The 13,637-nt window shown below is 38.9% G+C and overlaps 1 protein-coding gene across 2 annotated transcripts; it reads right to left on the bottom strand.

Moving 5' to 3' along the window:
- Positions 1 to 417: 417 nt before the first annotated feature.
- kras (v-Ki-ras2 Kirsten rat sarcoma viral oncogene homolog) lies at positions 418 to 11,658 on the bottom strand. 2 transcript variants are annotated; one of them, XM_071502874.1, is made up of 6 exons: positions 11,021 to 11,263; positions 8,563 to 8,680; positions 7,518 to 7,696; positions 6,855 to 7,014; positions 5,340 to 5,464; positions 418 to 2,947 (listed from the first exon to the last, which is right to left on the bottom strand). In XM_071502874.1, exons 2-5 carry the CDS (start codon positions 8,671 to 8,673, stop codon positions 5,345 to 5,347), a joined length of 570 nt encoding a protein of 189 aa, XP_071358975.1. In that variant the 5' UTR covers positions 8,674 to 8,680; positions 11,021 to 11,263; the 3' UTR covers positions 418 to 2,947; positions 5,340 to 5,344. The 2 variants fall into 2 exon arrangements, with proteins under 2 accessions (XP_071358975.1, XP_071358980.1); XM_071502879.1 differs by lacking the exon at positions 5,340 to 5,464 and having other exon boundaries at positions 11,021 to 11,658.
- Positions 11,659 to 13,637: the final 1,979 nt, after the last annotated feature.

Raw genomic sequence — 13,637 nt, 5'->3', positions numbered from 1 at the left:
TTTAGTCCTGGTTTATTCTGGAAAATGTATATGACTTGTAAAAGCTAAAAGTGGGTTCACTCTGTCTGGGAGTGTGAGCAGCTGCTGGAGAACAGCCCCTTCATAAAGTTTATGGCCTTAAAGAAACACATCTGGCAAAATGAGTGAACAGTGCCACCTGCTGGGGAACATTCATGTATCTTCAGGTTTCAGAGGAAGAAACCACCAAAATGCATGCCTAGCTCAGAAAATGTAAATATGGACATTTATGATACTGTGCGTAAGTATCAATATAATGATTATGTTGAAATTCTCCAGCAGTCTGTCTGTTGTTGCTTTGCTGTGATGACGTAAGCATGTGCTATTAGGTCATTCAAGTTTAATAAACCAGTGTTTTGAAGCGAATGAGAATAAGAAGGAAGGAAAGACAAAGTTGAATACCTCTTTACTTTGTTCTTTATTACACATTAAATAGGAGTGGTGAGATTCATGGCAAAAAATAGACTCATTTGAGATCAGATCACCACTCTACACTGCCCACAACAGGTGTGTTGTAAAGTGGTCATTCATTCACTTCCCTAGACCTGGACCCAGTCACACTCTAGTCACATACACAGAGCGGAGTGAAACTCCATTAAAGCAACATTCATTTAGACACACCAACGAAATGAAGCACAATTTACAAAATATGCACCTTTCAGTATCACAACTATACAAAGGTTGTTAAAATACGATCCAGGTATAAATGATACATTTCAGAAATCAGCTGTTGGCACGCAAAAAAAGGAAGAGGAACATTTCAAACATTTCAGTAAAACTACTTTTGAAACAGTATTGTTAACAAGAGGGTTGCTTAATTAAAAATCTCATTAACAGTTATCATCTACTTCATGAAAAAAAAGAGGTAATAATAAACTGGGTCAAAATTAATTAATTTGAAAGCAAAAGGTGTCATGTCTGGATTTTCTGTGTCAATACCATCACACCCCTAGAACAACATTTTGTGGGTCCCATGAGCGCAAACAGGAGACAAAGTAAATGTTGTCTTGACACTCTACCGTTTAAATGTAGCACCTAATGCAAACAATAAAAGGCAAATAAAAATCCTCCAGGGAACAGCTTGTAAATATGATGGAAGAGGTGAAATATGGGTTGACCCGGGAAAGAAACTACGACTTTTTTCTTTATTAAATTCAGACAGTTTTCTCTAAAAACCAATTTTACGGCAATTATTGCCCCATTTACAAACATCAGTTCCAGTTACATCACCACGAAACATGAGCTTGGTGAGAGACGATGACAAATTATTCTGCTGGACAATCATTTCTGTTGAAAGGCAGCCCACCAAAAAATGTCAACACTTGGGGAATTGAATCCAAAAGCTCCTTCAAAAGCTCCACATAAGGAAGAATCTGAAAATTCATTTGGAAAACATTTTCAACAATCTCTGTGACACCACACCAAGAGAAATATTCCTGAAAGCTGCTCAAAAGATGCGACCTGCTTTCTAGCCAGTCACAAGCGAACGAGTCAACAGTTTAAGAAAATGCGCAAGGCATGACACCTCTGTGGCCGCTACTGGAGAATCACAAACCCTCAAATTTAGTATTTAACCTATCAAACATTGTGTTTGAATATTATGCCCTCTATCAGGAGAATATTGACAGGAGAAGTCCTTAATTGTTAATTCATTAATTTAATTGACAACCTTGTTTAACAAATTGTAATATAATGATTGAAAAATAATTGTCAGGATGAATAAAAACAATCCTGCAGTCAAGCCTTAGAGGAAAGAAAAGCAGGAAACATGTAACCAGTAAGGTCGAGCAAGCCTTGCAACACAAGCTTGTGACGTGGCATCAATCCCTGCAACATAAAATGACTCTGACCAACACGAAATGAGGCTGCTTGTCCCATTCTATCATCACAAAATGTGTAAAAATCCAGACCATCATGGATCTTTGAATTTGTAATTTATCACGCAAAAAAGGCTGATTTCTTTCGGACAAAACCAAATATTGATGATAATTTATAAACCTGAAAAGCTAGACTTGGGTCAGAGTTCCTCATTGCTGGCTCTGTTAAATGTATCAACCAGAGGCAGTTTGCAATACCCATGTCACCTCGGACACAATGCATGCAAAAAGAAAAAAAAAATTCTTCTCATGTAGGCAAGAAATCACTCCCCACATAGTACAAAGCATTGACAAATTGCAAATTAATTAATAGCTAATTAGGGTATTAAAACATTCGGAGAAGAGTAGGAGTTTGCATGCATACTTATATCAGTGACATAACTAAGTCATACCTAGAGGTCATTAGAGATGGGGACATTACACAGTGGCTAGGACATTTGGATCTCATCTGGCTGAATGTTGGTCCTTTCTTCATGTCCGTTTTGTCTACAAGTCGGGATGGAAATTCTTTCTTTGGCATCCCATACTTAAAAAAAAAGGGCATTACAGAACTTTTTTGCAGGTCATGACCTTTTAAGCAAAGGAGAAAAAAAACCTAAGTTATTAATGAATAATTTGTCAAACATGAGCTCTGATGCAATTAGCTCACAGCTCTGCAGTTATATAAAATTATCCAAATCAACATCATCATTATCCTATAAAATCAAACAGGCTGTTGGACCAACACATGTGGGCAACTGGCACTAAACTGAAAATAAAGCTTATCGATGTCAAAGTAGCAAATAACAGAAAGGCAGAAAAATCAGGTCAGGTTTAGTATTCAGTATGGTGGGTATTGAGAAGGAGCTAATAATTTAGTGTAATGTACAAAATGTATTACTTTAACTGTTCAACATAGTTTCTCTTTTTAGTCTGTCTTGAAAATGGGTGATTATTCACATAAGTGTACACTTTGTCTTGGACTTCTTTTTCTTCTTTTTGCCCTCCTTGCTCATCTTCTCCTTATGCTTCCGGATTTCTCGCACTAATGTGTAAAAGGCATCATCAACGCCCTGGAAAAAGAATAAAAAAAATACAGTGTTATGGTTACAAGTTATCAGACTACCAATTAATGCCAACATAAAATAAACAAAGAAACAAAATCATTTAGAACCTGGCAACATTTAATGGATTGACAAGGGCCTTTGATTCTGAGGTGAGATTTTAAAGGCTGCTGAATGTAGAGAGCAATTCCTTTACGTTAAATAATAACTGGGGCAGACTTAACATTTTGTTGACAGCTGTGTCCAAAACTAGAAATCAGACAACCAACACTCCAATCTTTAATATCAAAGTGATGTGTAGCCTTGACTGCCAAAGATAAACAACATTTTTTATGTCTGTGGCCGTTTAATTTTTGTTGTACTTTGTCAAGTCAAAACCAGAAATTAAAAACTTAAATTCCCAAAAATCATCTTGGATAGTGTCAAAGTCCATTTCAGTTTGTTCTGATTTTCTGTCAAGTGTATGTCAGACACACATCATCACATCAGAGTGCAGGGAAATTCATCAATCCAGTTCAAGCTTCTTGAGACACAGCTGAGTAGAGAACAAATCAAACATAACTGTAATGCAATGTAATGCATTACAGAATAAAAGTCAGTAGTGTTCCCACTGACAACTACACAAACAGTAGCTGCAGTTACATGAGCCAGTTGCTTTCCTTCTGAATGTAATCCACCCAAGATACTCCCACAATGTGTTTAAATGACTGCTAAATAAAATGAAAGAACAAGTTGTCCTGTTTACATTTCCAATAATCTACTTGCAGTCCACCAACGCAAACACACAGTTTAAAAAAAAAAAAAAAAAAGATGGATCTGCATTGAGCACTTGGCACTATTACTAGTTTACTGCTGTGGGTTTGAACTGAGGCAACAGTTTTTATAAAAATATTCTACGTACAGAGTTTTTGAACAGAAGGCTCGCCTTCTGTTCATCACCCTAAAACTAATAAATAGAAAACTATTCAAAGATAGTTCCCCTGGGAAAGATGCACCACTCGGAAAAATTGTAGAAAACTCTTAAGCTATAAATAACAGACAAGAGTGGCACATCTTCCTCAGGTAAACAGCTTTGACTTAAGTGAAGTATGCAAGCACGTGACATTCCAAGATTCAAGAGGAATGAGAAACCCACTTTATAAAAAGCTTTAAAACTACCACTTTAAAACTGAATGATTTTTTTTTTTTTTTTCCTTTGAATGAGCCAATTTATTGTGCCTGGGGTGTTTAAATGAGGCTTTCATATTCTCACTGAGCTCTTAGCCAGATTACTGGTGAATAATAGGCTCCATGTAAATGCAGCCAGTGTCTGCTGATGCCACACTGAGGTGAATACGTGAGCACTGGAACAGTGTGGATAGTGCAATAAATGTGATGCTGAATCTGCAAGGAGCTGCAGAGTAAAGAGTGTGAGGTCACTGTAGGTTGTGACAAAGGCAGCAAGAAGTGAAAGAATAAAGGTGAAGGGATTTGTGTTGGCAAGAAAAACTGTGTCACCCACAAACACACACACAATTTTTTTTTTTTTTTTTGTGCACAACATATCTGCCGGTATCTTAACACATATCCTCTTTGCCCACATTTCAGTGCATGATTTGGTCACTGATTCACCATAATCTCTTTTAATCACACATGTCAGCTCATCAGCCTAAACCCTTTTCTTCATGTTGATTTCATCAGATTAGGACGCTTTCACACTGGTAGTTTATACTCCAAATTTATGAACAATTGGCATGGAAATTTGATAATATGAATGCTTCTATTGGAACAGAGTGCAGACCAAGAAGTCTTCAGGAAGCCAACCTGAAGGAGGAGGTCTGATTGGCTCTGAGCCAACTGCATCATGGCGTGTGTGCAGTCAGAATGAAATTCTTTTCTCAAAGAAAGACATACACATTTCAGTTGTATTTTTTTTTTAGCAAGAAAACACCTCATTGGTTTATGAGCAGAGAACAACCATAGCTTTCTGCCATGTAAAGTGTTTTTCATCTAAGGGGTGCTTGTTTTCTTTTCCAGCCCATTCAGATGATTGTGTTACTTTAATCGTGCTCACATGGCTCTGCCTGCTTGTACATCACTTGCACTGTTGTAAGGAAAGAATAACAAACGTACCTCAGGATCGTGTTCAGACTTAAGTAATTGAACCCAGTGTGAAAACGGTGTTAGACAATAATCAGCCGTGATACACAGAGACACTGAAAAGGGAAGAAATCATCGGCTGTTTCAGCCTCCTGTTAGAGCCTCACCACAGCCCCAGTAGAAACCAGCAGGTTAGCTTTTGAGAACCCATGAAGCACCAGCTCTCACTGCGTGTCTTATCCCATTGCCTTCTCCACAATCCCGACTAAAAACACAGACACATACACACAGAGCTGGTAGACGCGCGGCTGCATAAACTTACCCCTTTCACATCAAAACACACTTTTTAAGCTTGACACAGCGCGGAGTCTTTTCTTCCTTGCTGATTTTATTGAGCCGGTACAGCCTGATCTCCCGTACCAGAGTGTAAAAGGCATCTTCCACTCTCTGCAGTATGAGACACAACTTCCCTCAATGTTGAGGAAGACAAGGGGATACACTATATGGATACATGTGTTACAGCCTACAGAGCAAAGCAGACTGATCTGTCTGAAGTGGGTCTACCTGCAATGTCTGTTGTCTCTTATCATCTACATAAACTGATATTGACACCTTCTTTAGCCTTAAAAAACTTGTCAAAACATCCTGGAACATACTGAGCATACACATGGACAAATTTTAATATTTAATTTTTGTCATGAACATGTCACCATTAGAATCCACTTTGAACTGAAATACTATAAACAGTTACCTTCCGTGTCCACAGTGAGTGAGTGATGCTAAAAAGATTAGGGTGGTGTATCACTAACTGTCTAGACTCAAATGAAGGAAGAAGTACATAAATTTTGATTATGCATTATGTGTGGGAGATTGCCAAGAGACCTCAGATGAAACCGCTGAGATTTGGGAAACACCGGGTGGCTTTGAATGAAAGAGACAGTTGCTGGTCCAACAGCAGCAGCACAGTGTAGACAGTGAATTATCGGTACACTCAGGTAAGGAATAGGTGAACAGAGCTGTAAGAAATGAATCATTGTGTCATTAATTCCCCTGCACCAGAAGGAGCTGTGATTCACCCCAGGTCAGAGAGACCGGAGAAGGATGTGTTTACAGATCACTGCCTCAGCCAGTCAGCCCCCTAAGGCCATGCTCACAACACACACCATTTGATCCGACTCCGCCACAGCTAATCTTCCAACACCCAGTCACAGTAACCAGTAAGCAGAATCATTAACCCCCCTCTGAGTAATTACAGACAGTTTGTCTTTTCATGCAGACTCCTTGACACACATTTACTGATTTGCTGATTATTTATAATGCAGGATCCTTCCCAGAAGGCCCTAATGATGATGTAATTTCGAAATAGCCATGACAAAGTAGCATGCAATGATTACATTACCACCCATAAATAAAAAAATCAATTAACCAAACAGGATTTAATGATGTGCAGCACATTGCCCAAGACATTTCCAAGCAACATTATTATAAAAAAAGACCATCAGAGCCACTGAATGTGACACAAATCAACAGCACCTCATGACTCAAGACTTTAACATTTCTTGTGATCCCAGTGCCATGATAATCAAGCCTTTGCATGAACACTTGTCAAAATATGTATGAGTTTACCTGTGTGAAATAATAAAACTTGATTTCAAAGTGAAATTTACAGAGGGACTGCTGTGTCCATCAAGCAAATACACCTGAGACCACATGCAACTTCTCACCATTCAACATGCGCTACAGACCTGCACTGGAATACCACAGCAGTTTAGTGTCTGATTTGAAAGTTAAACTGTTTGAGTCGTGAAGGTGTTGCTGTCTCTGGCTGGACTCTCACCTGTCTGGTTTTGGCTGAGGTCTCGATAAAGGGAATGCCGTAGCTGCGTGCTAAGTCCTGAGCCTGCTTGGTGTCCACTGTCCGGGACGGGAGGTCACACTTGTTGCCCACCAACACCATGGGGACATCCTCAGAGTCCTTCACCCGCTTAATCTGTTCTCTGTACAATGAGAGACACAATAGAAGGGTCGTCTGATTTTAATCCAGCTCAGGTCATAAACTGATATTTAATGTGATGTTAAAAAGGTTTTATCTGTTCCGAGTAACTACAATAAAGACATAAGAGTGAGAATAAGATAATTGTGATAAATGCTGCAACCTATTAGGACATGTATACATACACACAGTGAAGTAGCAAGAGATGTATCTAAATATTTATTAAATCTTTTTGCTTTTTTAATGAAAATATTTGTTTTAACATTTTTGCCTTTGCATTATTACACAGTCGACAGTAGAAAGCTGACAGGAAATACACAGTTGGAGGGAAGGAGAATGGCCTGCAAAAACGGTCTCTGTCCGCACTCAGACATGAGCTGTTGTGATTACATGGTCAGCCCCTTATACCCCTAGGCCACCAGGACACCCCAAGATGTTTTAGGACCTATTAAAACACTGTGTTCACGCTGGGTACAGAGACTCCCGCCCTTTAGTCTCCTAGCTCACCTATAGTGGTGAATGTCCTCGAAGGACTTGGTGTTGTTGATGGCAAAGACACAGAGGAAGCCCTCCCCTGTCCTCATGTATTGGTCCCTCATGGCGCTGTACTCCTCCTGACCTGCAGTGTCCAGGATGTCCAGCAGACACGTTTCTCCATCAATCACTACCTGCTTTCTATAAGAGTCCTGGAAGAGGAAGAGGTCAGAAAGTCATCAGGACTCTGGGGTTAAGTGTCTGATTAGCAGCTCAATAAAAAATAATAAGAGGCGGTTGTGGATAACAGAGTTTAAGAATTAATAACTATAATTATACTTACGTATACTACGTAAACATATGGTATCATAAAATGCAACAGTTTTTGAAATTGCATGATTTAACAAGATTCAACACATACATTTTTATATTCCTTAGTAGTGTTAATGGCTGTGTGTCACAAGAAATGTAGATATTTAAACATATGAGCAAAACATACATGTTCAGCATAGCAAGTATATAGTATGATGTTTCCATTGTTTAACACGACATGATTTTTGATATGATTTTGCAGAAAGATGCTTCAGGGCTGCATTTAATTAATGCCATACTCTAGTTGATCTCAAATTTTAATGAGGTCCTAATTTCCACTGTGTCAAAGCACCAGTTATTCATCACACTGATGGCCACACTCATCTGATCCGACACAAATAATTACAGTCCAATGCGCTGAGCAGCGTCTGTTTCACATGTTATTTTGTATTGAAATAATCTATAGTGAAGCTCTAACCTGCAACATCACATCAATAACTGATTGCAATGGTAATGAGATTGTTCACTCAGCGTAGGTTGTCCCCCTGAGAAAGCAGTCAAGCAGACTTGCATGGAAAGTTAATAAAAACCTGTTGGGTGTCTTTTTAAGACTTAAACCAGAAGAACCTGCTGCAACTGTCTTTTTTTCCATTAGAAGAGTTTCTCCTTGTTCTGCCCCCTTACTAAAATACACACAAATCCATGAAGGCAGTCATGGACTTGAGTGCCATTCACACACACATTTACATGCACACAGTTTCTTTACCTCAATGGTGGGGTCATATTCATCCACAAAGTGATTCTGGATGAGCTGAATGGTCAGTGCGCTCTTGCCAACACCACCAGCTCCCACCACTACCAGCTTATATTCTGTCATGATTCACCTGCGGGCCCAAAAGAAGAACATTAGACTCAGATATTTCTCCAGAGAGAGACAGTCATCTGGCACAGCATCAATTCATCTGAGGCACGATCAAAAGCCTGAGAAGGAAGCGTTTGGAAGTGTATCTCTCAGAAGTTTAAGGCTCTCTGCACTTAAGATGTTATATTCTGTTGTGGATGGTAAAAGCTCCATTTGCAACTCTTAATTTCTGTCTGACAAGCTGTCATCTCACTGGGAAATCTGCATCGTCAGGACTGGCGGACACTTACATACTGCCTAATGTCAAAAAAAGTTTATTAATACTGCTGATTCCTTGGAAATTTCCATTTCATACCACAATGTTTATTTTGATTTTAATCTAGAAAATGCTTATATTAGAATTCAACAAGAAGCTTGCAGAAGAAACAGTCACCACAAACAGAATATGATGGTTCATCTATAAGAGATTAATGTGCAAATGAGGGAATATAAACACTGAAAAACTGTTGCTTAATTCATGAGACGCTATCATATCAAATCATCATCAGCCCAAAATCATAAATCAGATGTTTATCAGTCTAAAACTACACTAAAATGGTTCTATTAAAACTGTTTCTGTGACACAACATAACAGACTTCATAGCACAAATACTCAGATGGTAAAGTAAAAGAAATAATGGTAGTCATGTATACCCTGTATGTGATCAAATGTCTAAATCCAGCTACATATTTAGTGTACTTTCTGAGTAGCAGCCACACAACAGAATCGAGCCCCAGGCAGAAATCTATGACATTACATTAAGGCTCCAAAATTGACAAGCAACTGGGAGGCTCTCTGCTGTCTGAATCCTTTGTGGAGCAGCGCCCATCAATAGTGGCAGCTGGCCTTTTCAGAAGTTACAGTACATAGTGCTCACTGCTCTGCACAGCCTGCAGTCAGGGAGGAGTTCCACTGAATATTATTGCCTTGTCTAGACAAACAAAAAACTAGAATGTGGTTTGATAGGTATTTGGTCAGCAAAGTAACATAGTGCACAAAGTAGGGTAGTATACATTTACTACACCCACTCGTGTTTTCACCACTTTAAAATGCCCCCTGACATAATCGGCCACATGTTATCTATTACACCCAGCAGAGTCTGTGATTCACACATATTACAGTGAGGCTACTCTGCCCATTAGCTGGAAAAAAATCTTATCTTTACCTGAGCAGATAAGACTACTGACAATGTCACAGACCAGTACAGTCACACTTGAAAGGTGACTGCCACATGCCTGTAAGAATACTACTACTCTTCATCTTATTAGGCAGAGAAAGGGCGTTTGAATGACTTTGAGTAGTACATGTACAGTTAGCTGTCAAGTCTATTAAGCAACACACAGATATGTAATGGAGGGATAAATCTTATTCCATGGTTCAATAATAAGTAAATTCAGTTTCTTCGCCCTCGTCTATGTAGCAGTCGGGTTAAGGTAACCCGACACATTCACAGCGCACATTACATTTGGATGCAGTACGATGTTGTGGCATTTAAATGGGAAAATCACTTCCTGTAAATATGACTGTGACATTCGTGCTTGTTGCTGCCTTATGCTGACACATTTTTATTTACTACGCAACTGACAACAAGGTTGTGCCCCATGGAAAACTACATTTTCCCAACAATATCTCTCCAGAAAGGCCAGCAACACGGAGAGGGGACTTGTGGAGAAATGGGCGATTGATATGGAGCCATGTAAATATTAGACCACTTTCTAACAGTTTGTCACCTATGTGTAACAGCCTAAGTTAAAACAGGCCTTCACACTTCTCAATGAAAGCCCTGAGCTTTGTCCAAGCAGGCAATAACACCCAGACCAGGCTTAAAAATCGAAAGGAGTTTAATTTAAATCCACTGCTCTGCGCCCTCGGGGTTGCCAGATTGGTTGTGTGAAAACCTCCGAGCACTGTATGCTGTGCTGTTAGCTAGCTTAGCACTGGAGCTGGCTCACAGCCTCAAACAGTAAGCTAACTAGCCCCTATGTGCTAACCCAATGTGATTTACATAAGTAAATCATTAATGCGGCGCTGTCTGCGCCGTATGTCCGAACAAACTTAGTACCATTCATTCAAAAGGGAAGGGAGCAGATTTTGAAGCCGCCATTGATAGGCTAGCCCAAAGGTCTGCATTGCAGGGCCAGACGTTAGGTTAACAATTGGGCGTAGTTTGCACTATTAGCGAAAATGAATATTTCCACCATAGTGTTATTTTTCAGTGGTCACGTAGCGGACGCGGTGAGCTACCTACTAAATAAGAGGGTGCAACGTTGCAAGAAACCCCCAAAGCGACACATATGTATGAATCTTATCCATTTGTTTTACCTTTTAGCGAGTGGAGTTCCGCGTCCGAAGTAGCGACCAAACAAGTCAAGCTGATAATCCTCTCGTTTCACACGATCTCTGCATTTCCTATTTCACACCGAAAACGCCCGCATGTAATTCGGTCTACCTCGTCTCAGAAGCAAGCGGCAACATGCGAAAAAGTGGACAAATTAATCGATTGAACTTTCCATTTGATCCAGCGTCCGGCCTAGCTGCTCAGGTTGGCCTCCTTTACGCGAATATGGGCGGATACCGGGGCGCACTTTACCCAGAAAGCATAGCTGAGGATTTCAACCGGTTTGGGGCATGTCACTCCAGTCTGTGTCGCAATATGAGCAGCAATGCACTTTCCTTTGTCCTGTCTTTATATACGGTAGATGTTTTAGGCAGGTTTAATATATTACACTACATTTACATATGCCCTAATTGCCTCTATTAGTCATATATGAGTTGTTTATGTGCAAATGTTACTAGATTTTTTTTTTTTAATTAAATCTCACCCGAAATAATACTTTGATTCACATTAGCCTTTTAATGATCACAAATAATATTGTAATTATGTAGGTCACATGGTGTCAGTTTCAGGACGTCTCCTTCCAGTATGATGATCCCCTGCTGCTGCCTGCTGCAGAGTCAACAAAGCCTAGGGGGCGACTCCACTATATATAGGCTCTAAATATAACTGGAATGTGCTGGAGGGACGTCATTCCCAGGCAAGGAAATGATTTGGCAATCCCCTGTCAGTTTCCCTAAGTGTTCACTAGGATGCCTCCTGCGCACTTTATGTGCATACGTTCATGTGCGGTTTGTATCACAGCACAGGCAAAGCACAGACATGTTTAAATAAGTGAAATGGATCTCGAAAATGACAAATAACAACCTTATAATAAATACTAAAGGCATGTCATTCCACAAATCCAATAGTTTATGGAAATAATACAGGAAATACAAGAGGTATTAAAGATCATACCATACAAAAACACAATGCAGTGTTTTCACTTCATGTAGCAGACACAGTAGAGGTCACCATTGACTTGTTGTCTGGCAGTTCTCCAAACTGCACGGCCCAGAGACCACAGCTATATTTGCCATTTAAAAAAGAAGTGTGGGTCAATTTTAAGCCAAAATATGTTCAGTATTGTCTCAACGTAGAGCATCCCACATGACTGAAATGCACTACAATAACAGGAAATTTGGAGAGGCCTACCATTAAGGCAATAGCAAATTCATCAAATTGATTCAATGAGTACCTACTATATTCTATGCAGAGATTATTACTGTACCATTTTGAGACTGAAGTCTAACTTTTTTTTAATCTACATCTCAAAGAAATCCACTGTACCTTTGTCCTGCTGCATTTAGTTTTGGTTACATGCGAAACAAAAAACCCATATTATCTTGTGTAATGATAGAGATTAACCTGTCCAGCAGAATGCAAAAGTACATGACTTAGAATGCATCATAAATAACTTTAACACTTAAGTGTCGATTATTTCATATTCAGCATAGAAATATTCTGCACAAAGTCTTTACAGACAGAAAAGTCACTTGAACATGAATTCTTCCCTATCTACAACCTCATCACATTGGTCATCATCCCTATATATCTATATCACTGTTGATATGCAATTATATGTAGCTACACACCTGTGGGTATAATGCATATGACAACTTCAATGCAAGCAGTAAATCTACAGATTAGGCACAAAGTCTCAATGATATTTGTATAAAGTTACTAAAAATGTCAGAGAATAAAACTATATATATACATACATACATACATACAGACATACATATATATATATATATATGTATATTTATATGAAAAACAGTGGATCTGACAAAAATTGAGTTTTTTTTCTGTTATGTCATAGCAGGAAAATCATGATGACATTAACAAGGTCTGAAATTCATGTAACAATGGTAACTCACTGGAGTGTACTGTTACACTTCATGGAAAAGATCATTGACTTCATTAGTTACAGCTCTGCTCTCCTGCTATGGCAAGTTAAAATCTCTCCAGTGAAAAACATCTTTAGAAGCATATTTTTGAGACTGATTTGCCAAAGATTAAAATCGCAGTTATGGCAGTAATTTGACGGTAATTATTTCACTTATACAAAATGAAACTCATATTTCTCGCCTTAGGAGACACATCACGTCAAAGAATTAAACTGTAATGCTGATTTAACCAGACCTGATGAGTAAGAGCACTTAAACCGGCTGATTACACCACCCCTGGGTCCTGGAAACCTAGCAGATTGCTGAAAAAAGACATGACAGTTTCAGCTGACAATTTTATTACAACAGGAAGTTCTGTTCTGTCACAAGAGGGCAGTAAACCTCCATTTATGCATGGTCCCATTGCCTAAGGTTCATCAGCTGCTCCAGTTACATGATTCAGTTCATCTTTTGCTTAAGTAGGTATAAATAATGTGTCAGGTGACACAGAACTAATTATTTTGCATTGTCACCTGTGTAACAGTGTAATCCACTGTTTAATCCATAAGGACTGTTTATATTAATTTATTTCATTGTGTGTAACAAAAATTGTGTTTTACCAGATTCAGTAAGTGTTTTTTATTTTTGTTTGTTTTGGTTTTTTTTTTTATGTAGC

Source organism: Trachinotus anak, unplaced genomic scaffold, assembly GCF_046630095.1.
Source record: "Trachinotus anak isolate AG129_WGS33_773 ecotype Australia unplaced genomic scaffold, CSIRO_AGI_Tana_v1 ptg000002l, whole genome shotgun sequence".
Taxonomy (NCBI): domain Eukaryota; kingdom Metazoa; phylum Chordata; class Actinopteri; order Carangiformes; family Carangidae; genus Trachinotus; species Trachinotus anak.
This window is presented reverse-complemented; position numbering and strand designations above follow the sequence as displayed.